A 24,041-nucleotide genomic window follows, 5' to 3' on the forward strand; every position below is an offset into this window, starting at 1 on the left:
AGGCTCACACAGCAGAGTCGTTCAATTCGGTCGTATTTCTTGAGGAGAAGTGACGGAGCCGGGATTAGAACCCAGGTCTTCTGACTCCCTGGCCCCGATTCGCTGACGACACTGAGGATTCTTTGCCCACTCTCCCCCACACCGTATCGATCTGGGAAATCTGCCATCTCCCTCACCTTGTAAGGGCCACTTGTCAGCTGTGTGACTTTGGGCAAGTCACTTAACTTCTCGGCGCCTCGGTTCCCTCATCTGTAAAATGGGGATTAAGACCGTGAGCCCCACCTGATTCCCCTGCGTCTACCCCAGCGCTTAGGACGGTGCTCGGCACATAGTAAGCGCTTAACAAATGCCAACATTATTATTATTATTTTAATGTCTCCCTACAAATCTAGACCGTGGGCTCCTTATTATTATTATTATAAGGGTGGGGTTCGTTAATCGATTATTCTGTGTCCCCCTCAGCCCTAACCTGGCCCCCAGAAGACTCTGGGAAGGTGGTTAGCGTGGCCCGGAGGTGAATTTTGCGGGGTGTCAGCTGCAGCCCACCCTCTCCCCCCCCCAAAAAGCTGCCAGTTGAGTGAGTTCTCCGTCACACAAAGGCTCGTTATGATGCAAATGGGCCTGGCACCGAGGAACAAAAGCAGAAGAAAAAGCAGCAGCTGGAAGGGAAAGCCGAATTTCCCCTGGAGAAAGCTCTCACTTGCTCCCCCCGGGCAGGCTGGAAGCCAGCCAGGCAGCGATGCCTCTTGTCAGGGAGGCGGGAGAAGAAGAATATCGGTATCTGTTAAGCGCTTACTATGTGCCGAGCACCGTCCTAAGCGCTGGGGGAGATCCAGGGTCGTCAGGTTGTCCCACGTGGGCTCCCAGTTAAGCCCCATTTGACAGATGAGGTCACTGAGGCGCGAAAAGTGAAGCGGCTGGTCCCCAGTCACCAGCTGACAGGGGGCGGAGCCGGCATTCGAACCCGTGACCTCGGAGTCCCAAGCCCGGGATCTTTCCACTGAGCCGCCTTCCCCTCTGCTTCACGCTGGGATGGTGGGCTGGGGCCTGAACCCCAGAATCAGGGCCCGGGGGCAGGACGGTGGGCTGCTGAGATCCGCTTTATTCATTCAGTAGTATTTATCGAGCGCTTACTACGTGCAGAGCACTGGACTAAGCGCTTGGACTGGACAAATCGGTAACAGATAGAGACGGTCCCTGCCCTTGGACGGGCTCACGGTCTTATCGGGGGAGACGGACAGACAGGCAGCGTGGCTTAGGGGCAAGAGCCCAGGCTGGGGAGTCAGAGGTCACGGGTTCTAATCCCGGCTCCACCGATCGTCCGCTGGGTGACTTTGGGCCTCAGTTCCCTCATCTGGAAAATGGGGATGAAGATTGGGAGCCCCACATGGGACAACCTGATTTCCTTGTATCTACCCCAGCGCTTAGAACAGGGCATGGCACATAGTACATAGTAAGTGTTTACCAAATACCATCATTATTATTATTACTGGTCATGGGCTCGAATCCCGGCTCTGCCACTCGGCAGCTGTGTGACTGTGGGCGAGTCGCTTCACTTCTCTGTGCCGCAGTTCCTTCATCTGGAAAATGGGGATGAAGACTGTGAGCCCCACGTGGGACGACCCGATGACCCTGTATCTCCCCCAGCGCTTAGAACGGCGCTCTGCACGTAGTAAGCGCTTAGCAAATACCAACGTTATTATTATTATTCTTTGGGCCTCAGTTCCCTCATCTGTCAAATGGGGACTGAGGCTGTGAGCCCACGTGGGACGGGTCTAACCCGATTTGCTTGGATCCACCCCAGCACTTAGTAAACCTGGCACATAGTAAGCGCTTAACGGATACCGTGATTATTACGATGTCCGTATTCGAATTTATTTTAATGCCTGTCTTCCCCCGTAGACGGTACGCTCTCCGCGGGCAGGGATCAGGTCTCCCAACTCTGTGGCACTGTAGATATCTGCCCACCGAAAGCGCTCAATAAATGCCACCGATTGATATAAAATAAAAATAAATGGTGGTATCTGTTAAGCGCTTACTCAGTGCAGAGCACCGTTCTAAGCTCTGGGGGAATACAAGGTGATCAGGTTGTCCCACGTGGGGCTCACAGTTTTAATCCCCATTTTCCAGATGAGGTAACTGAGGCCCACCAGAAGTGAAGTGACTTGCCCAAAGTCACCCGGCTGGCAAGCCACGGAGCCGGGATTCGAACCCATGACCTCTGACTCCCAAGCGCGGGCTCTTCCCACTGGGCCATGCTGATATCTGACAGTCCCCCACATTCTCCTCCTAAAAAGCGCACCTCCCCCAAGAGGCCTTCCCCGGTCAAACCCTGATTTTCCGAACCCCCCATCCCATCCGTGAGCCCCACGTGGGCCAACCTGATTCCCCCGTGTCTCCCCCAGCGCTTAGAACAGTGCTCGGCACATAGTAAGCGCTTAACAAATGCCAACATGATTATCTGCGTCACGTACGTATTTGGAGCTGTAATAATAATCCCCGTGGTGCGGGGGAAGGGGAGAAAGGGGGCACAGAGTGGGCTCTGTGCCAGGACTCCGCCTCCGAGAAGCCCTCGACGCCCGCCTCCTTCCACACCCCGGGGTCCGGCGGGCGGACGGGCAGACGCCCGGCCCCGGGGGTCGGCCGGGAGGGCCGCGTTGACCGTGGCCACCTGACCTTCCTCTTCTCTGCAGCACGGCTGGGGGGCGGGGGGTCTCCCTGCTCCCTTGGAGCTGAGCCCCGGGGGGAGGGTGGGCGCCGGGGTGGGGCGAGGGTACCCAGTCTTCTACCCCCACCCCGACCGCGCCCACCCGACCCTTCCAAACTGGCAGCATCCGCTCCTCCTTGCCGCGGAGACCGTCCCTCGCCCGGCCCCGCTAAACCCCGCGACTCCACCGTCCTCGCCCCGGGGCTCCGCACGCGGCAGTCCCTCGGCTCCTCGAGGGCAGGGATCACGTCCACTGAGTAGACGGCTCTCCCAAGCGCTCAGTGGAGCGTTGTGCACGCCGGGGCGACTCGGGAAATACCGTCGATGTACCGGTCGACGCCCCGGACTGGGTCTTACCCCGGCTCCGCCACCTGTCTGCCGTGCGACCCTGGCAAGTCACCTCACTTCTCTGGGCCTCCGTTCCCTCCTCTGGGAAATGGGGACGGAGACCGTCGGCCCCTCGGGGGACCACCCGATGACCTCGTATCTCCCCCAGCGCTTGGCGCGTAGTAAGCGCTTAACCAAAACCGTCGTTATCACTTGTGTTGATGTCCGTCTCCCACCTCCGACCGTCAGCTCACTGTGGGCGGGGAATGGGTCCGTTTACTGTCGTATCGTCCTCTCCCCAGCGCTTAGTCCGGGGCCCGCAGCGGGCGCTCAGTAAATCCGACCGAAGGAAAGAATGAACGAATACTACTCGGTTCTGTCACTGCTGCCGTTGATATTACGGCTTCCACCCGTTACCACCGGTCTTCCGGCTGCCACGGCTCACGGAGGTTCCGGTGGGGCGTCCCGATCCGGGCCCCGCACGGATGGGGACTTCGATCTCCCCGGGGGCTTGGTACAAGTCGGGGGGGGGGGGGGGCTGCAGGGGAGGAGACAGGTGGGTGCGGACGGAAAAGTCGGGACAGTCGGGGAGGCACGGAAGGGTCCGGTTCCAGAGGCCGCGCCTGGATCTCCCGGAATGTCGGACGGAAGAACGGGCGACCGATGCTGGGGGAGGGCAGCGGGGCTTCCCTCCGCTCTCCAAACCCCAGCTCCTAATTCGGAGGCCCTTCCAGACGCCGTCCTCCCTCCTAATGATAACAGTCGCGGTATCCGTTAAGGGCTTTCTATGCACCCAACTCTGAGAGCTGAGGGCCTTACTTTGCCCCAGACTCTGTATTAAGAGCTGAGGTAGCCACGAGTTCCCACGCGGGGCTCACGGATTTAATCCCCATTTAACTGAGGAGGAAGCCGAGGCTCGGGGAAGTGAAGTGAGTCGCCCGAGGTCACCCAGCGGGCGACGGAGCCGGGCCGGGAACTTCCTCCGGCCGGGGCCTCGCCGTGGCACGGCCTACCTTGGTGAATCCGATCTCTTCCCTGCGGAAGGTCTCCAGGGGTTTGATGAGGAGGTCGCTGGCGTTCTGCACCTGTGGCCAAGAGAGGAGATGGTGGGAGCGGCCCCCCCCGGGGACCCCCTCTCCGCCCCTCCTTCCCCCCACCCTGGCAGACTCGGTCTCGGGCCGCGGGGGACGGGACCGTGTCCTGTTCGTCCCCACGGAGACCCTCCCTCGTCCCCATTTTGAGGAGCCGAGGAGCACGTGACTCGCCCCAGGTCCCCCAGCGGACAAGCGGCAGAGCTGGGATTAGAACCCAGGTCCCCCGACTCCCAGGCCCCAGCTCTGCCCGCTAGGCCTTCCCGCCCCGTCCTCACCCCGGCCGGAGGCGGCCGAACTCCTCCCGCCCCTCTGGGCCGGGATCCGGGCGTCCTGGGAGTGGGAGACGGGCGTGCCGGGAGTCGGGGGGAAGCCCGGCCCTGAGACCAAACAGCGGTGTGACTGTGGCATTTACTACTAATAATAATAACGTCGGTATCTGTTAAGCGCTCACTATGTGCCGAGCACCGTTCTAAGCGCTGGGGGAGATACAGGGTCATCGGGTCGTCCCACGTGAGGCTCACGTTAATCCCCATTTTCCAGATGAGGTCACTGAGGCGCAGAGAAGCGAAGTGACTCGCCCACAGTCGCCCGGCTGACGAGGGGCAGAGCCGGCAGTCGAACCCGTGACCCCGGACTCCGAGGCCCAGGCTCTTTCCACTGAGCTGCTAAGCGCTCACCAGTTCGTTGTGGCGTTTAACTGTGTCATTTGTTAGGCACTTATCATGTGCCGGGCACTGTGCTAAACGCTGGGGTGGATACAAGATAATCGGGTTGGACACAGTCCTCTAGACTGTAGGCTCGTCGTGGGCAGCGGATGTGTCTGTGAACTGTTGTACTGTCCAGAGCAGCGTGGCTCAGTGGAAGGAGCCCGGGCTTGGGAGTCGGAGGTCATGGGTTCTAATCCCGGCTCCGCCCCTCGTCAGCTGGGTGACTTTGGGCAGGTCACTTCACTTCTCTGGGCCTCAGTGACCTCATCTGGAAAATGGGGAAGACTGTGAGCCCTACGTGGGACAACCAGATCACCTTGTATCCCCCCCCCCCCCAGTGCTTTGTACATACTAAGCGCTTAATGGGTTCGAATCCCGGCTCTGCTGCCTGTCCGCTGCGTGACTGTGGGCGAGTCACTTAACTTCTCTGTGCCTCAGTTACCCCGTCTGTAAAATGGGGATGAACTGTGAGCCTCACGTGGGACAACCTGATTACCCTGTATCTCCCCCAGCGCTTAGTGCATAGTGAGCGCTTAACAAATACCAACATTATTATTAACAAATGCCATCATTTATTTATTTACAGTGCTCTGCACAGAGTAAACGCTCAATAAATACGATTGAATGAAGGTCCCACGTATTCATTCATTCAATAGTATTTATCGAGCGCTTACTACGTGCGCAGCACTGTACTAAGCGCTTGGAATGGACAAATCGGCAACAGATGGAGACGGTCCCTGACCCTTTGACGGGCTCACGGTCTCATCGGGGGAGACGGACGGACGAGAACGATGGCGATAAATAGAATCGAGGGGATGAATCCCAATCTCAATCCCCCTGTTATAGGAGGGAACTGAGGCTCAGAGAAGTGAAGTGACTGGCTCAAGGTCACACAGCAGACAAGTGGCCGAGCTGGGATCGGGACCCACGTCCTCGTGACTCCCAGGCCCGGGCTGGTCTCCGCTAGGCCACGCCGCTTCAGGCGCTAAGCGCTGGGACACCTCCATCCGCTGCCCACAGGGAGCTGAGAGTCTAGAGAAGCAGCGTGGCTCAGTGGAAAGAGCCCGGGCTTGGGAGTCAGAGGTCATGGGTTCGAATCCCAGCTCTGCCCCTTGGCAGCTGTGGGACTGTGGGCGAGTCACTTCTCTGGGCCTCAGTTCCCTCACCTGGAAAAGGGGGATTCACCGTGAGCCTCCCGTGGGACAACCTGATGACCCTGGATCTCCCCCAGCGCTCAGAACAGTGCTCGGCACGTAGTCAGCGCTTAACAGATATTAACGTTATTATTATCACACGGAGCACGCTCCCCTCCCGCCTGGGACCCCCAGATGAGAAGCAGTGTGGCCCAATGGATAGAACCCAGGTCCCCGCGCCCCCAGTCCATGGGTTCGGCCGCAGCCACGGAGAGATCCAGGCCGCCCCGGGGGACTTGGAGCCAGGAGCGGCCGCCCCCGGTGACGGCTGTTTTCCGAACTAAGGGGAGTCCTCGGGAAATACCATCGCTTTATTCCCAGCCTCCGCCCCAGGGCCGGCCCGGGTGCCCTGAGCCGGTCCGAACACCTACCATCATCATCCTCTCGTTTTCCACTTCCCGGAGGAGCTCGGCAAACTCCTTAAAGGATTCGGCTGGAGGGGGAGAATGAAAGACAGAAAGCGGTTAAGGAGTCGGCGGCGGCGTTGGCGTGAGGCTGCAGGAGGGGAGGCCTCGGGAAGGGGGAGATCCGTTTCCATTTCAGCTGGCGTAACTCCATCCCACCCGGACGGCCGGCTGGATTCGAGGAGCAAGGCCTAGGGGCAGGAGCCCGGGGCCTGGGAGTCAGGGGGACCTGGGTTCTCATCCCGGCTCCGCCGCTTGCCTTCTGGGTGACCTTGGTTGGGTCACTTCACTTCTCTGAGCCTCGGTTTCCTCGTTTTTTTAAAAAAAATGCTATTTGTTTACTGTGCGCCAGGCACTGCTCTAAGCGCTGGGATGGATACGGGATGATAGGGTTGGACACAGTCCCTGCCCCACAGGAGGGCTCCCGGTCTTCACCCCCATTTTACAGGTGAGGGAACTGAGACCCGGAGGATTGGAGTAACCGGCCCCAGGTCCCGCAGCAGATAAGAGGCAGAGCCGGGATTAGAACCCGGGTCCTTCTGACACCGAGGCTCCTGCTAAACGCCAAACCAACTCTCTTCCAAGCCCTACTGAGAGCTCACCTCCTCCAAGAGGCCTTCCCAGACTGAGCTTCCCCTTTTCCCTCTGCTCCCTCTCTCCCCCCCGCCTTCACCTCCCCTCAGCTAAGCCCCCTTTCCCCCCTTTCCCTCTGCTCCTCCCCCTCTCCCCCTCCCCTCGGCACCGGGCTCATTTGACTAGATTTTTATTACCCTCTTTATTTTGTTAATGAGGTGTCCATCCCCCTGATTCTATTTACGGTGATTAAGTTGTCTTGTTTCTGTCCGTCCGTCTCCCCCGATTAGACCGTGAGCCCGTCAGCGGGCAGGGACGGTCTCTCCCTGTTGCCGAACTGTCCGTTCCAAGCGCTTAGTCCAGTGCTCTGCACATAGTAAGCGCTCAATAAATCCTATTAAATGAATGAATGAATCCACTAGGCCATGCTGCTTCGTCGCCTGGGGATGAAGACTGGGAATCCCTACTGATGGGGAAGGTCACCGAGAGGGAGAGAGTGTTTTGGTGAAGAGACCGGTGAGGAAGCCCGAATCCCAGTCACCCTGGACCCGCAAAGAGTCTGCCATTTTCGCGTTGGCTGTTCTCGGTGTTTGTAGCGCCTAATCCCGTTTGCTCTTTTTCCTCCTCGTCTCCCTCCGTTCCTCATTTTCGCTCCAAGAAAGCCGCTCCCTTCTTGCTGGCAGCGGGCCCTGCTGGCCCGAGCCGCGGACTCCCGGCGTCCAGCTGGGCCGCGGCCTGGCCTGAGGCTCCGCCCTCAGGAAAGGCTTATTGTGAATAATAATCACGATAATTCATCATTCTGGTACTTGCTAAGTGCTTACCATGTGCCAGGCACCGTTCGAAGCGCTGGGGCGGGTCCGAGTTAAGCGGGTTGGACACGGTCCCCGTCCCAGAGGGGGCTCACGGTCTCAATCCCCATTCTACAGGTGAGGGAACCGAGGGACGGAGAAGTGACTTGTCCGAGGTCACGCAGTGGACACGGTCCCCGTCCCAGAGGGGGCTCAGTCTCGATCCCCATTTTACAGGTGAGGGAACCGAGGGACGGAGAAGTGACTTGTCCGAGGTCACGCAGCGGACAGGAGGCGGAGCTGGGATTAGAACCCGTGACCTTCTGACTCCCAGGCTCTATCCCTTACTCCATGCGGCGTCTCATAATAATAATAATAATTGGGATATTTGTTAAGTGTTTACTCTGGGCCGGGCACTGTTCTAAGCGCCGGGGTGGATTCAAACAAATTGGATTGGACCCAGTCCAACACGGCCGAATGAATTCCGCCCACTGACCAGAAGAGTCTAGTCTCCGCTCCGCCACTTGCCCGCCGGGTGACCTTGGGCAAGTCTGGGCCTCGGCTTTCCCCATCTGTAAAACGGGGACCTCTTAGTGAGCTCCGTATAAGCCGGGAACTGTGTCCGAGCTGATTACTTGAATCTAGCAGAGTGTTTCAGGTGTTTGCTACAGTGCTCTGCACTCAGCAAGCGCTCAATAAATACTACTGAGAAGCAGCGTGGCTCAGTGGAAAAGAGCCTGGGCTTCGGAGTCAGAGGTCATGAGTTCGACTCCCAGCTCTGCCCCTTGTCAGCCGTGTGACTGTGGGCGAGTCACTTCACTTCTCTGTGCCTCAGTTACCTCATCTGGAAAATGGGGATTAACTGCGAGCCCCAGGTGGGACGACCTGATTCCCCTATGCCTACCCCAGCGCTTAGAACAGTGCTCTGCACATAGTAAGCGCTTAACAAAGACCAACGTTATTATTACTACTGATTGATAGATGGTAAGCTCCTCGTGGGCAGGGAATGTGTCTATTGTTATCCTGGAATAATCATAACAATAAGATGGTATTTGTTAAGCGCTTCCTATGTTCTAAGCGCCAGGGTAGATACAAGGTAATCAGGTTGTCCCTTGTGGGCCTCACAGTCTTCATCCCCATTTTCCAGATGAGGTAACTGAGGCCCAGAGAAGTGACTTGCCCAAAGTCATACAGCTGACAAGTGGCGGAACAGTGCTCGACACAGGGTAAGTGCTCAGCAAACAATAATAATCACGGTGATAACACTAATAACGACCGTTAATGATAACGATGGTATTTCTCAAGCGCTTACTCGGTGCCAAGCACTGTACTGAGCGCTGGGGTAGATGAAAGATCATCAGGTCCCACATGGGGCTCAGAGTCTAAGTGGGAGAGAGAACAGATATTGAAGCCCATTTGGCAGATGAGAGAACTGAGGCACAGAGAAATGACGGGACGTCCTAGGTCACCTAGCGAGACAAGTGAAGTTGGGTTATTAATAATAATAATAATAATTGCTTAAGGGCTAAGGGAGGGATTGGGATGAGAACAGTGGAGCAGGTCTATCTGTTGCCGAACTGTACATTCTGAGCGCTTAGTAGAGTGCTCTGCACATAGTAAGCGCTCAATAAATACTATTGAATGAATGGAAGATCAGGGAAGGCTTCCCGGAGGAGGTGGGAGAGACTCCATGGTTCAGCAGGTGTGGACGGGGAAGGAGCCCACCTATGGGGGAGGGAGCGTGGGTTGCGGGGGGGGGAGGGAAGAGGGGGTTCCCCCTCCCCCCGCCGGCCCCTCAGAGCCGGATCGGGGACCACCACCACCACTGACCGATGTTAATCTCGTCGTCCGTCAGCGTGTCCCCAATGAAGTCGAACTGGAAGGACTGCAGGGTCTGGGAGAATTTCTGCACCGCCGAGGAGTAACCTGGGGAGATGAGAAGGACGGAGACAGAGTGAGAGACGGCCAGGGTGAAAGAGAGAGGGGGAGGGAGTGTGGGAGGGAGAGACAGAGACACGGAGGCAGAGGAACGGAGAGGGACGGGTGCGTGAGGGAGAGACAGAGATAGGGAGACAGAGAGAGGGAGAGAAATGGAGATGGGTGGAGAGGGAGAGACAGAGACAGAGGAAGAGAGGGAGAGAGATGGCCCGTTAATCCTGAGTTAGGCCTCGTCCGTACAGGTGACGATGACAGTGATGAGGAGGGCGAAGGGATCTCCGACGGTGTTTGTTGGTCTACTGTCCTCCCCCAAGCGCTTAGTACAGAGCCTTGCATACAGTGAGCGCTCAATAAATCCGATTGAATTAATGAATGAATGAGGGCGGGGGGGGGTGGTCTCTGACGACGATGAGGGCTAAGACGGCGGAGAGGCCTGCGGGTTGGGGCCGGGGACCCCGTGCGTCACTGCTGCCGGCGGGGGTGGTCCGGGACCGGTGGCCCGCCCGGCCTCTGTGCTCTCGGCCCCGGGCCCGTCCCCCCGGCCGCCGGGAGGGCAGGGGCTCCACCCTCGGGCACGCGGATGGCACGCGGAGACGTTGGCCGCCGCGGGGCCCGCCGACGGGCGCGGGGAAAACCTCTCTGCCAAAATCTGCTAGGCCTCAACCCGCCCCACTTCAGGGCAGCGTGGTGGGCAGCGCCTGGGCCTGGAGAGTCAGCCGACCTGGCTTCTCATCCTTTTTCTAATCCTCTCCCCTTTCTCCCTCCTCTTTTTCCCTCCTCCCTCCTCTCTCTCCCTTCTCCCTCCTCTTCTCCTTTCTCCCCCCTCCTCTCTTATTCCCTCCTCCCTGCTCTGTCCTTTTTCCCTCTCCCGCCTCGATCACTGCCTCGGTCTCCTCGCTGACCTCCCGGCCTCCTGCCTCTCCCCACTCCGGTCCAGACCTGGCTCTGCCGCCCGGAACATTTAACGAGGAAAACATCCAGCCCATGTTTCCAGCCCAGCCCGCACACTTCATTCCTCTACCGCCAGCTCGCTACGCCCCGAGCTCGCCGCCGACCCCTTTCCACGTCCTCCCCCTAGCCTGGGACTCCCTCCCCCCTCGATATACGCCGGACCACCGCCCTCTCCACCTTCAAAGCCTTACTGAGGTCACGCCTCCTCCTGATTTAGCCCTCTTCTCCCCAGCTCGCTCTCCCTTCTGCCTACGCTCTTGGGTCTGTGACCCTTGTACATTCGATACTCTCCCCATCTCCACAGCCCATGCGTACATACCTTTAAATTATACATGACAAACTGCTCATTTATTCGTATTAACGGCCGCCTCCCCCTCTGGACCGTAAACTCATTAGAGGCAGGGAACGTGTCTGCCGATTCTGTCCAAGCGCTCCGTAAAGTGCTCTGCACCTAATAAGTGGTCGATACATACCACTGACTGATTTATTGATTGATGGTCTGATGGAAAGGGCCGGGGCCTGGCAGTCAGAGGACCTGGGTTTTAATCCCGGCTCTGGCATTTGCTCGCCGTGTGACCGTGGGCAAGTAAGTCACTTCATTACTCTCTACCTAATAATAATAATAGCTGTGGTGTTGGTTAAGCGCTTACTATGTGTCAGGCAGCCTACTAAGCGCCGGGGTGGATCCAAGCAAATCGGGCGAGCGGGCCGTTACCGAACAGCGCGGTCATCGACGCTCCTGTGACTCCCCCAGCCCGCGGTTTGGCTGGCCCGCGTCGGGCGGGAAAGAAGGCAGGAAAATTCCGGTCACTCGGTCAGCCGGCCAGCTGGCCTGCGGCCGACGGGTCCGGGGGAAAGGCCCTGGCCACGGCCGGCTGGAATTCCGTTTTCGGATTAGCGACGGGTCCCACCGATTCGTCCTCCCGGACGGCCGCCCTCCGGCTGGGAAGGCTCAGCCCGTGGGCTGGGAGGGGCTGGGGAGGGGGCCGGGTGCGTCAGACGCAGCTGCACCAGGGAAGCAGCGTAGCCTCGTGGCTACAGCCAGGGCCTGGGACTCTGAGAAACTGGGTTCTGATCCCAGCTCCGCCACTTGTCTGCTGCGTGACCTCGGGCAAGTCATTTCACTCTTCTGGGCCTCAGTTTCCTCATCTGCAAATTGGGCGTTAGATCCTGTTAGTACCGACTCAGACCGCGTGCCCCATGTGGGACAGGGACCGTGTCTGACCTGACGCATTTGGATCTCCCCCAGTGGCTAGTACGATGCCCGGCACATAGGACGTGCTAAAATACCACTGTTGATTTATTTTTTAGTTTAACAATCCTATTGATTATTACGGTATTTCTATTACTACTCACAATACTACTAATAATAATGTGAAGCACTTACTATGTGCCAGGCACTGTTCTAAGCGCTGCGGTGGATACCAGCCAGTTGGGTGGGACACAGTCCCCGTCCCCCATAGAGCTCACAGTCTCCAGCCCCATTTTGCAGATGAGATAACTGAGGCACAGAGAAGTGAAGTGGCCTGCCCAAGGTCACACGGCAGGCGTGTGGCAGAGCCGGGATTAGAACCCGGCTCCTCCTGACTGGCGGGCCACTGGGCCTCGCGGCTTCTCGTTGTGGACGGGGAATGCGTTCACCGACTCTGTTGGACTGTAATCTCCCCATAGCTTAGTCCGGGGTTCTGCCGAGAGTGAGCGATCAATAAGTACCACTGAGACAGAGAGACCGCGATGAGGAGGGATCCAGAGACAGAGAGAGAGAGAGAGAGAGACCGAGGCAGAGGGAGACCAGAAACGGAGAGAAAGGGAGAGGCAAAGAAAAATCAAAGACAAAGGAAGACAGAGACAAAGAGGGATCCAGAGACAAAGGTGGAGACAGATGGAGTCAGAGACAGACAGATGGTGTCGGAGTCAGAGAGTCCGACAGTTAGATAGGAACAGAGACTGAGAGAGAGAGAGATCGGCAGAGAGAGACTCAGAGATAAAGTCAGAGACAGCAAAAGACAGGCAGAGACAGAGCAAGTCAGAGACCGACAGAGACAGAGGAAGTCGGACCGAAAAAGAACGACTCAGAGACAAAGAAAGTCAGACAGAGACATCGAGTCAGAAAGGGGCAGAGTCTGACAGAGCAAGTCAGAGATGGAGACCGCAAGAGAGAGTCGGGCAGAGATTGAGCCAGAGAGAGACAAATCAGATAAGAGAGGCACAGAGAGACAGAACGAGTAAGAGACGCAGGAACAGTGAATCGGACAGAGCAAGTCGGACGGAAACACAGTAAGAGAGAATGAGAGACGGTCAGACAGACAGTCTGACGGAGATGAGAAAGGGATTCAGACGGAGACCATCAGAGACAGAGTAAAAGAGAGCCAGATAGTCGGCAAGAGCCAGAGTCAGAACAAGTAAGAGAGTCAGGGACGGAACGAGTCAGAGAAAGAGAGACAAAGCGAGGAAGAGAGAGACGGACAGCCGGAGAGTGGGACAGGGACAGAGCGAGGGAGAGAGCAAGTTAGAGAGACAGAGCGAGGAAGAGAGTCAGAGAAAGAGGGAGGAAGGGAGAGGCAGAGTCCGAGGAAGTCAGAGCAAATCAGGCAGGGACAGAGGCAGAGCGAGAGGGCACGGCCGAGGATCAACCGGCAGCGAAGCCGTCCGGCCCTCCGGTGAGAGGACGGCACCGGCCCCGTCCCTCGCCTGGACGTCCGCCCAACGCTGGCCCGGAAGGCCGCTCGCGAACAGTCCACCCGCCCCGGCCAAATCTGGAGGGGAGAGGGGGAGGGGTCACCCGGTGTGGGGGCCGGACAGGGGAGGGCATCCCGGGTAGGGTCGCGGGCCCCGGGCCTCCCGCCGCCCCTTCATTTCGGGATTCTGCCACTTTAGGCGGGGACGGTAGAGTCAGCAGAGACCGTTCCTGTCCGCAGAGAGCTGACAGAACGGTGGAGGAGACACTAAAGTAATCTGTCAACCACAGGAAGGAGGAAGTGAGGAACAGCCGGTGTGTTTGAACGACAGGGTGTGGGGAAGTTGGAATGTTTGAAAGTGCGGGGTAAGAGGTTGGGAGTCCGGCCCCGTGGAGCCGGGGAGAGGGATTGAGCTGACGGGGGCGGCCGATGTGGGAGAGGGGCGGGGTGAGGGTGGGAAGGAACCCGGCGTCCCCCTCTTCCCCGCGGCCAGGGAAGAAAAATCCAGGGGAGGAGCGACCCTCGGTTATTTCCTCTCTCCGACGCCGCAGCCGTGCTCGCTTCCTGGGTCATGGGTTCTAATCCCGGCTCCGCCATTTGTCTGCTTTGTGATCTTAGGCGAGTCACTTCACTTCTCCGTGCCGCAGTTACCTCATCTGGAAAACGGGGATTAAGATTGTGCACCCCGTGTGGGACGGGGACTGTGTCCCCCCCCCCAATTTGCTTGTGGCCACCCCAGTGCTTAGGACAGTGCCCGGCACACAGAAAGCCCTAACAAATGCCATAATTATTATTATTGTCGTTATTATTATTGCTAGTATTATTATTATTCCCAGGAACAGAGGAGAAGACCCTGGCCTGCAGCCTGGCCCACCCTCTTAATGAATACCACCACAATAATAATGATAATAATCATTACTGTTAACAAGCATCCAGTCTAGAGGGAACCAGGAGATGGAAAACTTCCTGGCCTGGAAAGAGAGGATGGGCGGGAAGCGTATCTGCCGAGCACCCAATTCATTCAGTAGTATTGATTGAGCACTTACTATGTGCAGAGCACTGTACTAAGCGCTTGGAACGGACAAATCGGTAACAGATGGAGACAGTCTTTGACGGGCTGGGCGATACACTGTGCTAAGCATTTGGGAAAGTCTGACATCCTCGTCCTCTTTGCTACTGCTCCTCCCCAGAGGACGGCGCGGCTGTGCCCGAGCCCAGCCTGGACACTGCTCAGGGCCTCTAGACTGGACGATCCTTGTGGGCAGGGATCGAATCTGCCGCCTAAATTGTACTGGACTCTCCCAAGGTCTGCACACGGTCAGCGTTCAACAAATATTAAGTGATCGTTGGCAGGGAATGTGTCCCCCAACTCTGTTGAATTGTGGCTCAGTGGAAAGAGCCAGGGCTTCGGAGTCAGAGGTCATGGGTTCGACTCCCGGCTCTGCCACTTGTCAACTGTGTGACTGTGGGCAAGTCGCTTCACTTCTCCGGGCCTCAGTTCCCTCATCTGTAAAATGGGGATTAACTGTGAGCCTCACGTGGCACAACCCGATGACCCTGTATCTCCCGCAGCGCTTAGAACAGTGCCCCGCACATAGTAAGCGCTTAACAAATACCAACATTATTATTGTTACTCTCCCAAGCACTCGGTACAGTGCTCTGCATAGAGTAAGTGCTCAGTAAATGCCACGGATACTGTTTTGATCATCTCTCAGGCATCCAGTCCAGCGCTCTGCATGCAGCAGGCTGTCGGCGCTTTGAGGGCAGGGATTGTGTCTCCTAATTCTATTGTGCTCTCCCAAGTGCTCGGTCGAGTGCTCTGCTCACAGGGGCTCAATCAAAACTAATGATGGATGCGTTGATTTCCGTCGGGGCCGAGAGAGGAAGCTACCTGACCGGGAGGGAAACCGAGGCCTCTTCCTCTGCCCTCTTACTACCGGGGAAGAGGCCTCGGTTTCCCTCCCCGCTCGGACAGCCTCCCCTGCCTCTCCCTGCAGACTCACAAGGGGAAAGAGACACACACAGAGTCAGAGACACAGAGAAGCAGCCACCCCGGGGTGGGGGCAGAAAGAGACTGAGGATAAAGTTAGACACAGGGGGAAGCAGACAGAGAGAAAGAAGGAGACGCGGAGGAAGAAAGCAAGAGGAAAGGGAGAGACAGAGAGAGGCATAGGCAGAGAGCAGGGCAGAGACAGAGAGGGAGAGACACAGACAGGGAAAGAGACAAAGAAAAAGAGAGACAGAGAGCAGGGGTAGAGATGGAGATACGGGGACAGAAAGGGGGAGGGACAGAGAGAGAGGGAAAGAGATGAAGGCAGAGAGATAGGGAGAGACAGAGGGGTAGAGATAGAGGTCAGGGACAGAGAGAGGGAAAGAGACGAAGAGACAGAGAGAGGCAGAAGGTGGGGGAGAGACAGCGAGACAGGGACAGAGATGGAGACAGAAAGGAGAACAGATGGAGAGATGAAGAGAAAAGAGAGACAGAAAGCAGGGGTAGAAACAGAGAGACAGGGATGAAGAGAGAGAGAGAGAGTCAGAAACCAGGGGTAGAGACCGAAAGGGACCGAAAGGAGCAGGAACAGAGAGAAGGAAAGATGAAGAGACAGAGAGAGACAGAAAGGAGAAGGGACAGAAAGAGAGAGCGGGAAAGAGACGAAGAGACAGAGAGATGGAGACAGAAAGCGGAGGTAGAGGCAGAGAGAGATGGAAAGGGATGAAGATATAGAGACACAGAGCAGAGGTAGAGATGGAAAGGGATGAAGAGACGGAGAGATAGAGACGGAAAGCAGCGGTAGGGACAGAGAAAAGGGGCCAGAAAGGAGCAGGGACAGAGAGCGAGGGAAAGAGACGAAGAGATGGGGGTGGGCGGCTGTCGTCTGGCCAAGAGCGAACGGAGGCCGGTGGAGGAAAGCTGTGGCTCATTAAGTCTGGCTCTGAACCCAGGCAGGACACACGTGAATGGGGCGGGGGGCGGGAGGCTTGGCCCTCCACCAGCCCCACCCCTGCCCCGCGGAGAGGAGCCTGACGGCACCGGACAGAGGCCCAGGGCCCCGGATGTCTGCGGGCCCGAAGCCCCTTGGCGGTGGGGGCCGAGCGGAGGGGCTCTGTGCGCGTTCCCGGGGGCGTCACCCCACCCAGAGCGTCGGGGTAACCACCCCCTTCCCTCCCGCCACCGAGGGGCCGCACCCCCGGCAGGCTCGGCGTCCGCTCGCCCGCTCGCGGACCGTCGCCGACGAGGAAAACGCCGCGGTGACCACGGCCGGCGTGCTCGGTGTCCACCGGGCCGGGGATAAAGGCCCGCTGGCTCCGGGCCTTTACCGTCACCGCCGAGATAAGCACTGTGGCAACCACCCCCTTCCCTTCCCTCCGGCCACCGGATCCCCATTTAGCAGGTGAGGGGACTGAGGCCCAGAGAAGTGAAGTGACCTGCCTAAGGTCACGCAGCGGACCAGTGGAGAAGCCGGGGTTAAAACCGAGGGGCCTCTGACTCCCGGGCCCTGACTCGCTCCCCTCCACTGCTCGGTACAGTGCTCTGCACAAAGTAGAGAAGCAGCGTGGCTTAGTGGAAAGAGCCCGGGCTTAGGAGTCAGAGGTCGTGAGTTCTAGTCCCGGCTCCGCCGCTTAGCAGCTGTGTGACTTTGGGCAAGTCACTTAACTTCTCTGTGCCTCAGTGACCTCACCTGGAAAATGGGGATGAAGACTGTGAGCCCCACGGGGGACAACGTGATCACCTTGTATCAACCCCAGCGCTTAGAACAGTGCTCTGCACATAGTAAGCGCTTAACCAATACCATAATTATTATTATAGTAAGCGCTTCATCAATACCATGGTTAATACCGATTCCTGGAGGACGCTAGAGGTCCGGCTGCCAAAAGGGTTTCTACCAAACCCAGGGCCCACGGCTACCCTGCCCTTGGGAGCTGAGCGCCCCTAGTACTGTCCTCTCCCAAGCGCTTAGTGCAGTGCTCTTCACCCAGGAAGCGCTCAGTAAATACGACGGACTGACCGACGGCCAGTCTCCTCCTCGCCCGCGGCCGAGCAGCGTGGCTCAGTGGAAAAAGCCCGGGCTTGGGAGTCAGAGGTCACGGGTTCGAATCCCGGCTCTGCCTCTTGTCAGCTGGGTGACCGGGGGCGAGTCACTTCACTTCTCTGGGCCTCAGTGACCTCATCTGTCAAATGGGGATTAACCGTGAGCCTCACGTGGGACGACCTGATTCCCCTGTATCTCCGCCAGCGCTTAGAACAGTGCTCGGCACATAGGAAGCACTTAAATGCCACCATGATTATTAGAAGCCCCTGGATGCCTCCTCACTGACCTCCCTGCCTCCCCTGCCTCTCCCCACTCCAGACTTCAAGCGTGGCTCAGTGGAAAGAGCCCGGGCTTGGGAGTCAGAGGTCATGAGTTCGAATTCCGGCTCTGCCGCTCGTCAGCTGTGTGACTGTGGGTGAGTCACTTCTCTGTGCCTCAGTTATCTCATCTGTAAAATGGAGATGAAGACTGTGAGCCTCACGTGGGACAACCTGATTACCCCGTATCTCCCCCAGGGCTTACAACAGTGCTCGGCACATAGTAAGCGCTTAACAAATACCAACATTATTATTATTACTTCACTCTGCTGCCCGGATCATTTTTCGACAGAAACGTTCCGGACCCGTTTCCCGGCTCCTGAAGAATCACCCGGGGTTGCCCGTCCACCTCCGCATCAAACAAAAACTCCTCCCCAGTGGCTTTAAAGCCTCATCCTTGGCCCCCTCCTACCTCACCTCATTTCCCTCCTTCTACGACCCAGCCCACCCGCTTGACATCTCTAATAACCACCTTCTCGCTGTACCCCGATCTTGTCTGTCTCGCCTCCGACCTCTCGCCCACGTCCCGCCTCTGGCCCGGAACACCCTCCCTCCTCATATCTGACAGACGCTGACTTTCCCCCTCTTCAAAGCCTCACCGGAGGCCTATCTCCTCCAAGAAGCTTTTCCTGGCTAAGCACCCCCCTTTCCTCTTCTCCCTCTCCCTTCCGCGTCACCCTGACTTGCTCTCTTTATTCATCCCCTTCCCTCATGTCCATATCTGTCCTGTATTTATTTATTTTAATCTCTGTCTCCCCCTCTAGACTTTCAGCTCATTGTGGGCCGGGAAATGCGTCTGTTTATTATTATGCTGTCCTCTCCCAAGCACATAAAATAGTGCCTTACGCACAGTGAGCGCTCGCTAAATACCGCTGAGTTGAAGTGCCCAGCAATAACAGTGACTCTGCCATCTGTTAAGCTTTTACTCTGTGCTAAGCACTGGGGCAGATACAGGAGAATAAGGTCAGGCACAGGGGGCTCGCCGTCGGTGGAGGAAGGAAAATGGCGATTGCCACGAAGCTTCTCTAATGAGCACTCTGATAATGATCATAATGACCATTATTATCATTATTATTATTCATTTGTGATGATGATGATGATGAGTCATGATGGTGGTGGAGCCCGCCCAGGCTGGGTCGCCTTCCTGAGGCCCTCGTTCATTCATTCAGTCGTATTTAGTGCTTAAAAAAATACCATTATTATTATGGATTGAGCGCTTACTGTGTGCAAAGCACTGTACTAAATGCTTGGGAGAAGGCAATACAACCATAAATAGACACAGTCCCTGCCCACAAGGAGCTCCCTGCCCAGAAGGGAGGACAGTCATTACATCAATCGATCCATCAATCGATGACAGATATGTACTTATGTGCTGTGGGGCTGGGAGGGAGGACAATAATAATAATGATGGTATTTAAGCGCTATGTGCCAAGCACTATCCTAAGCGCTGAGCACTGTTCTAAGGATGAATAATAATAATAATGTATCTGTTAAGCGCTTACGATGTGCCGAGCACTGTTCTAAGCGCTGGGGTAGACACCGGGGAATCGGGTTGTCCCACGTGGGGCTCACAGTCTTAATCCCCATTTTACAGATGAGGTCACCGAGGCACCGAGAAGTGAAGTGACTTGCCCAAAGTCACCCAGCTGACGAGTGGCAGAGCGGGGATTCGAACCCGTGACCCCCGACTCCGAAGCCCGGGCTCTTTCCACTGAGCCACGCTGCTTCTCGAAGGAATGAATGAAGGGAGCAAGTCAGGGGGACGCAGAAGGGAGGGAGGGGGCTTAGTCAAGGAAGGCTTCTTGGAGGAGGTGAGGCTTTGAAGCAGAGCAATTAACTGTCTGATACGGACTGTGGAATGGTCCTCTCGCAACCGCTCAGTACAGTGCTCTGCAAACGGTAAGCGCTCGATAAATGCGACTGGATGGCTGAATGAATGTGAGGGGGGAGGGCGTTCCAGGCCAGAGGGTAGGACGGCGGCGAGATAGACGAGATCGAGGTACAGCGAGAAGGTTGGCATGAGAGGAGCCAAGTGTGCGGGCTGGGCTGTAGTAAGCGACGTGACGGTGGTGAGGAGGTTTTGTTCGATGCGGGGGTGGATGGGCAGTCACTGGAGTTTCTTGAGGAGTGGGGAAAGTCATTTAATAATAATGTTGGTATTCGTTAAGCGCTTCCTCTGTGCCGAGCACGGTTCTAAGCGCTGGGGTAGACACAGGGGGATCAGGTTGTCCCACGTGGGGCTCACAGTCTTAATCCCCATTTTACAGATGAGGGCACTGAGGCACAGAGAAGCTAAGTGACTTGCCCACAGTCACACAGCTGACAAGGGGCAGAGCTGGGATTCGAACTCATGACCTCTGACTCCAAAGCCCACGCTCTTTCCACTGAGCCATGCTGCTTCCCTGGGTCTCAGTTTCCTCATGGGTAAAATGGAGATGATAATAATAAGAATGATCACGGTATTTCTTAAGCGCTTACTGTGTGCCAAACTCCGTACTAAGCACCGGGATAGAAACTAGTCAGTGTGGGATGTGCTGAACATCAGCACTGTGCAGAGCACTGTCCTGAGAGGATAACAGAGTTAGGAGACGTGTTCCCTGCCCTCGAGGAGCTGACAGTCTACTGGGTGCAAAGCACTGTACTGAGCGCTGAGGAGAGGGTAACAGTAGACAGGATGCCCGCCCTCAATAATAATAATAATGATCGTATTTGTTAAGCGCTTATTATGTGCCAGGCACCGTTCTAGGCGCTGGGGGGGATGCAAGGTGATCAGGTCGTCCCCCGTGGGGCTCACGGTCTTCATCCCCATTTTCCAGATGAGGTCACCGAGGCCCAGAGAAGTGAAGTGACTGGCCCGAAGTCACACAGCCGATAAGCGGCCGAGCCGGGATTAGAACCCAGGTCCTCCGACGCCCATGCCCGGGCTTTGAGAAGTCCAACAGAGTTAGAAGAGGCGACTCTCCCCTCGAGGAGCCGACAGTTACCGGGTGCAAAGCACTGCCCTGAGCGCTTGGGAGAGACACCGGAACGGGTAGCCACGATCCCTGCCCCGAAGGAGCGTCCAGTCTCGCAGGGGAAGCCGGCCGGAAAAGTGAATTCACCCCGTGGGTCCGGCCCAAGACCCCACCTGCACTTGGAGGACTAGACCTTGGCTTCGTTTCAGACAAACAAGGAGGGAACGGAAACGACGGGAAATTCTCCATTTTCCCTCTTCCCCCCACCACCGAAGCCCAGCCGGCAGCTCTCCGCCCTCCGGGCCTCGGTTGGGAGCCCGGGGACCCGGGTTCTAATGCCGACTCTGCCGCCGGCCCGCCCTGTGGGACCCGGGGAAAGTCCCTTCAACTCTCTAGGCCTCAGTTTCCTCCTCCGAGCTCAGTTGATCTCCGGTCGACCCCAGCGCTCGGCACGTGGTCAACGCTAGAGACAGCCTCGTTACCGTGCCCGCCTTGTGACCGTGGGCGAGTCACCTCACTGCGCGGGGCCTCAGTTTCCCCCTCTGCGAATCGGGGACGAAACCCCGGTTCTCCCCGTGAGCCGGGGTGGGAGAGGGGCCGCTTCCGACCCGGTGATCCTGCCGTTCCCCCCACCGCCGCCTCTCCTCTGCTGCTTCCCGACGGCAATTTGTGTCTTACATTATTCACAAACACACCCATCCCCCACACACCCACATTACACCCACACATACCACAACACCCATACATCCCACGCTACCCACAAAAACACCGCCACCCCTACACATCCTACAAAAACACCCACTCAGACGCCCACACATCCCACAGAAACACCCACACGAACACCCACACGTCCCACAAAAACACCCAAACACATCCCACCTCCACGTACCCCCACACATCCCACATCTAAACCTCCCTCCAAAACACCCACAGACACTCCCAAACATCCCACAAGAACACCCCCACGTATCCCACAGAACACCCCCACCCCCCACCCATGTCCCACAAAAACACCCTCATGCCCCCACATGTCCCTCAAAAACACCCTCGCACACCCCACAGAAACACCCTCATGCCCCCACATGTCCCTCAAAAACACCCTCGCACGCCCCACGGAAACACCCTCATGCCCCCACATGTCCCTCAAAAACACCCTCACACGCCCCACGGAAACACCCTCATGCCCCCACATGTCCCTCAAAAACACCCTCACACGCCCCACGGAAACACCCTCATGCCCCCACATGTCCCTCAAAAACACCCTCACACGCCCCACGGAAACACCCTCATGCCCCCACATGTCCCTCAAAAACACCCTCACACCTCACAAAAACACCCTCACCCCCCCACACATCCCACAGAAACAACTTCACACCCTCACACATCCCACAGAAACTCCCCCACCCTCCCCACAACCCACAAAAAATCCCCTCCCACCCCCACACGTACCACAAAGGCATCCTCACACCCCGCAAAGACATCCACCCCCCACCTCCCAGGGGTGTCCCTGTGGGGTCTACAGGCCTGAGGAGCAGATGGGCCGGTGGGCGAGGGTTTGTAGAGAGAGCGCAGAGCCGCATCTGCTCCTCCTCTTATCCGGGGACCCCAAGGGGCAGGGCCCCATCAGATGACCCCCTCAGACAGCCCCCCTCGGCGTGGCCTAGCGGGTGGGTAGAACCCGGGCCTGGGAGTCAGAGGTCGTGGGTCCCCATCCCGCCTCCGCCACTTGTCTGCTGCGTGACCTTGGGCGAGCCGCTTCACTTCTCTGGGCCTCGGTGACCTCATGTGGAAAATGGGGATGAAGACAGAGCCCCACGTGGGGCGACCTGGTTACCCCAGCGTTTAGACCAGCGCTTGGCACATAGTAAGCGCTTAAGGAAAAGCATCATTACCGACGGTTTAGTACAGTGCCTGGCACATAGTAAGCGCTTAAGAGATAGCTTTATTATTATCACCTCCCCTCGGACAACCCCCCCCCCCCGCGATGAGCCTTCCTTGGACGGCCCTCTCCGGACAGCCCCCCTCGGACGACCCCTCCTCGGCCCCCTTCGGACGACCCTCCCCCTCGGGGAACCGAGAGAAGCAGCGTGGCTCAGCGGTAAGAGCCCGGGCCTGGGACTCGGAGGTCCTGAGTTCTAATGCCGCCCCGCCTCTTGTCGGCGGTGTGACCTTGGGCGAGTCACTTCACTTCTCTGGGCCTCCGCCCCCTCATCCGTCAAACGGGGATGAAGACTGGGAGCCCCACGTGGGGCAACCTGACGACCTTGGATCTCCCCCAGCGCTTAGGACAACGTTTGGCACATAGTAAGCTCTTAGGACAACGCTTGGCACATACTAAGCTCTTAACAAATACTCTTATTATCATCCCCCCTCCGGACCTCCCCCTTTGGACCCCTCTGCTCGATCAGCCCCCATCGGACACTTCTGCTCGGACACCTGTGCTCAGACAGCCCCCCGGGACGACCCCCTTCGGACCCCTCCCCTCAGACCACCCCTCCTCGGACAGCTCCCCTCGGGCGACACCACCTCGGACAGCCCCTTTCGGACCATCATTATCATTATTATCGGGACGACGCCCCTAGGCCCCCTCCGCTCGGACGGCCCCCTTCGGACGACCCCCTTCGGCCCCCTCCCCTGGGACGGCTCCCTTCGGACGACCCCTCCTCGGCCAGACCCTTGGGACAGTCCCCTTCGTACCCCCTCCCCTCGGACCACCCCTCCTCGGACATCTCTGCTCAGACAGCCCCCCTCGGACGACTCCTTAAGGACCCCTCCCCTGGGCCAGCCCCCCTGGGCCCCCTCCCCTCGAACGACCCCTCCCGGGACAGGCCCCTGGGCCCCCTCCCCCGGTCCTCGTCCCCTGGGCCGTCCCCCTCAGGCCCGGGCCGGTCCTTGGCGCGGGGGGTCGTGGGGGGTCGTGGGGGTCGTGGGGGGGGGCCGGAGGACCGACCTCTCATGGCGGCGATGAGGCAGGCCCCGTCTTTGATGACGTCCTTGATGAAGCGGTTGGTGCGCTCCAGCTCCTGCTCGTAGCACTTGAGCCGCTCGCGGAAGTCCGGGCTGTCCAGGTAGCAGTCGCTGAACTCCAGCGGGGGGTGACCCATCCCCGCCCAGCCCGGAGGACCCCCGCGCCACCCGCCCACCGATCAGACACCCGCCCTGCTCCTGGACGACCGCTCGGCCCAGTGCTCCGCACACCGTAAGCGCTCAGTCGGTACCATCGGGTGCGTGGATGGATGGATGGGCGGGCGGGCGGGCGGACGGACGGACGGATGAATGAATGGACGGATCCCCCTTTCCCTGCTCCTCCTCCTCCTCTTGCTTCCCCTTTTCCTGCTCCTCCTCTCCTCTTTCCCCCTTTTCCTGCTCCTCCTCCTTC

At 57.9% G+C, this 24,041-nt stretch overlaps 1 protein-coding gene across 1 annotated transcript in view; it reads right to left on the reverse strand.

The window, feature by feature from the left end:
* The window catches only part of OPHN1 (oligophrenin 1), a 52,307-nt gene extending 28,541 nt beyond the window's left edge, over nt 1-23,766 (reverse strand). The window contains exons 1-4 of the mRNA XM_029067860.2: nt 23,613-23,766; nt 9,624-9,719; nt 6,400-6,461; nt 4,048-4,119 (exon numbers count right to left, since the gene is read on the reverse strand). Coding sequence (XP_028923693.1) covers nt 4,048-4,119; nt 6,400-6,461; nt 9,624-9,719; nt 23,613-23,766 — 384 coding nt within the window. The remainder of the gene's footprint in view (nt 1-4,047; nt 4,120-6,399; nt 6,462-9,623; nt 9,720-23,612) is intronic.
* Between the last annotated feature and the right edge of the window lie 275 nt (nt 23,767-24,041).

Source organism: Ornithorhynchus anatinus, chromosome 6 (genome assembly GCF_004115215.2).
Source record: "Ornithorhynchus anatinus isolate Pmale09 chromosome 6, mOrnAna1.pri.v4, whole genome shotgun sequence".
NCBI lineage: Eukaryota > Metazoa > Chordata > Mammalia > Monotremata > Ornithorhynchidae > Ornithorhynchus > Ornithorhynchus anatinus.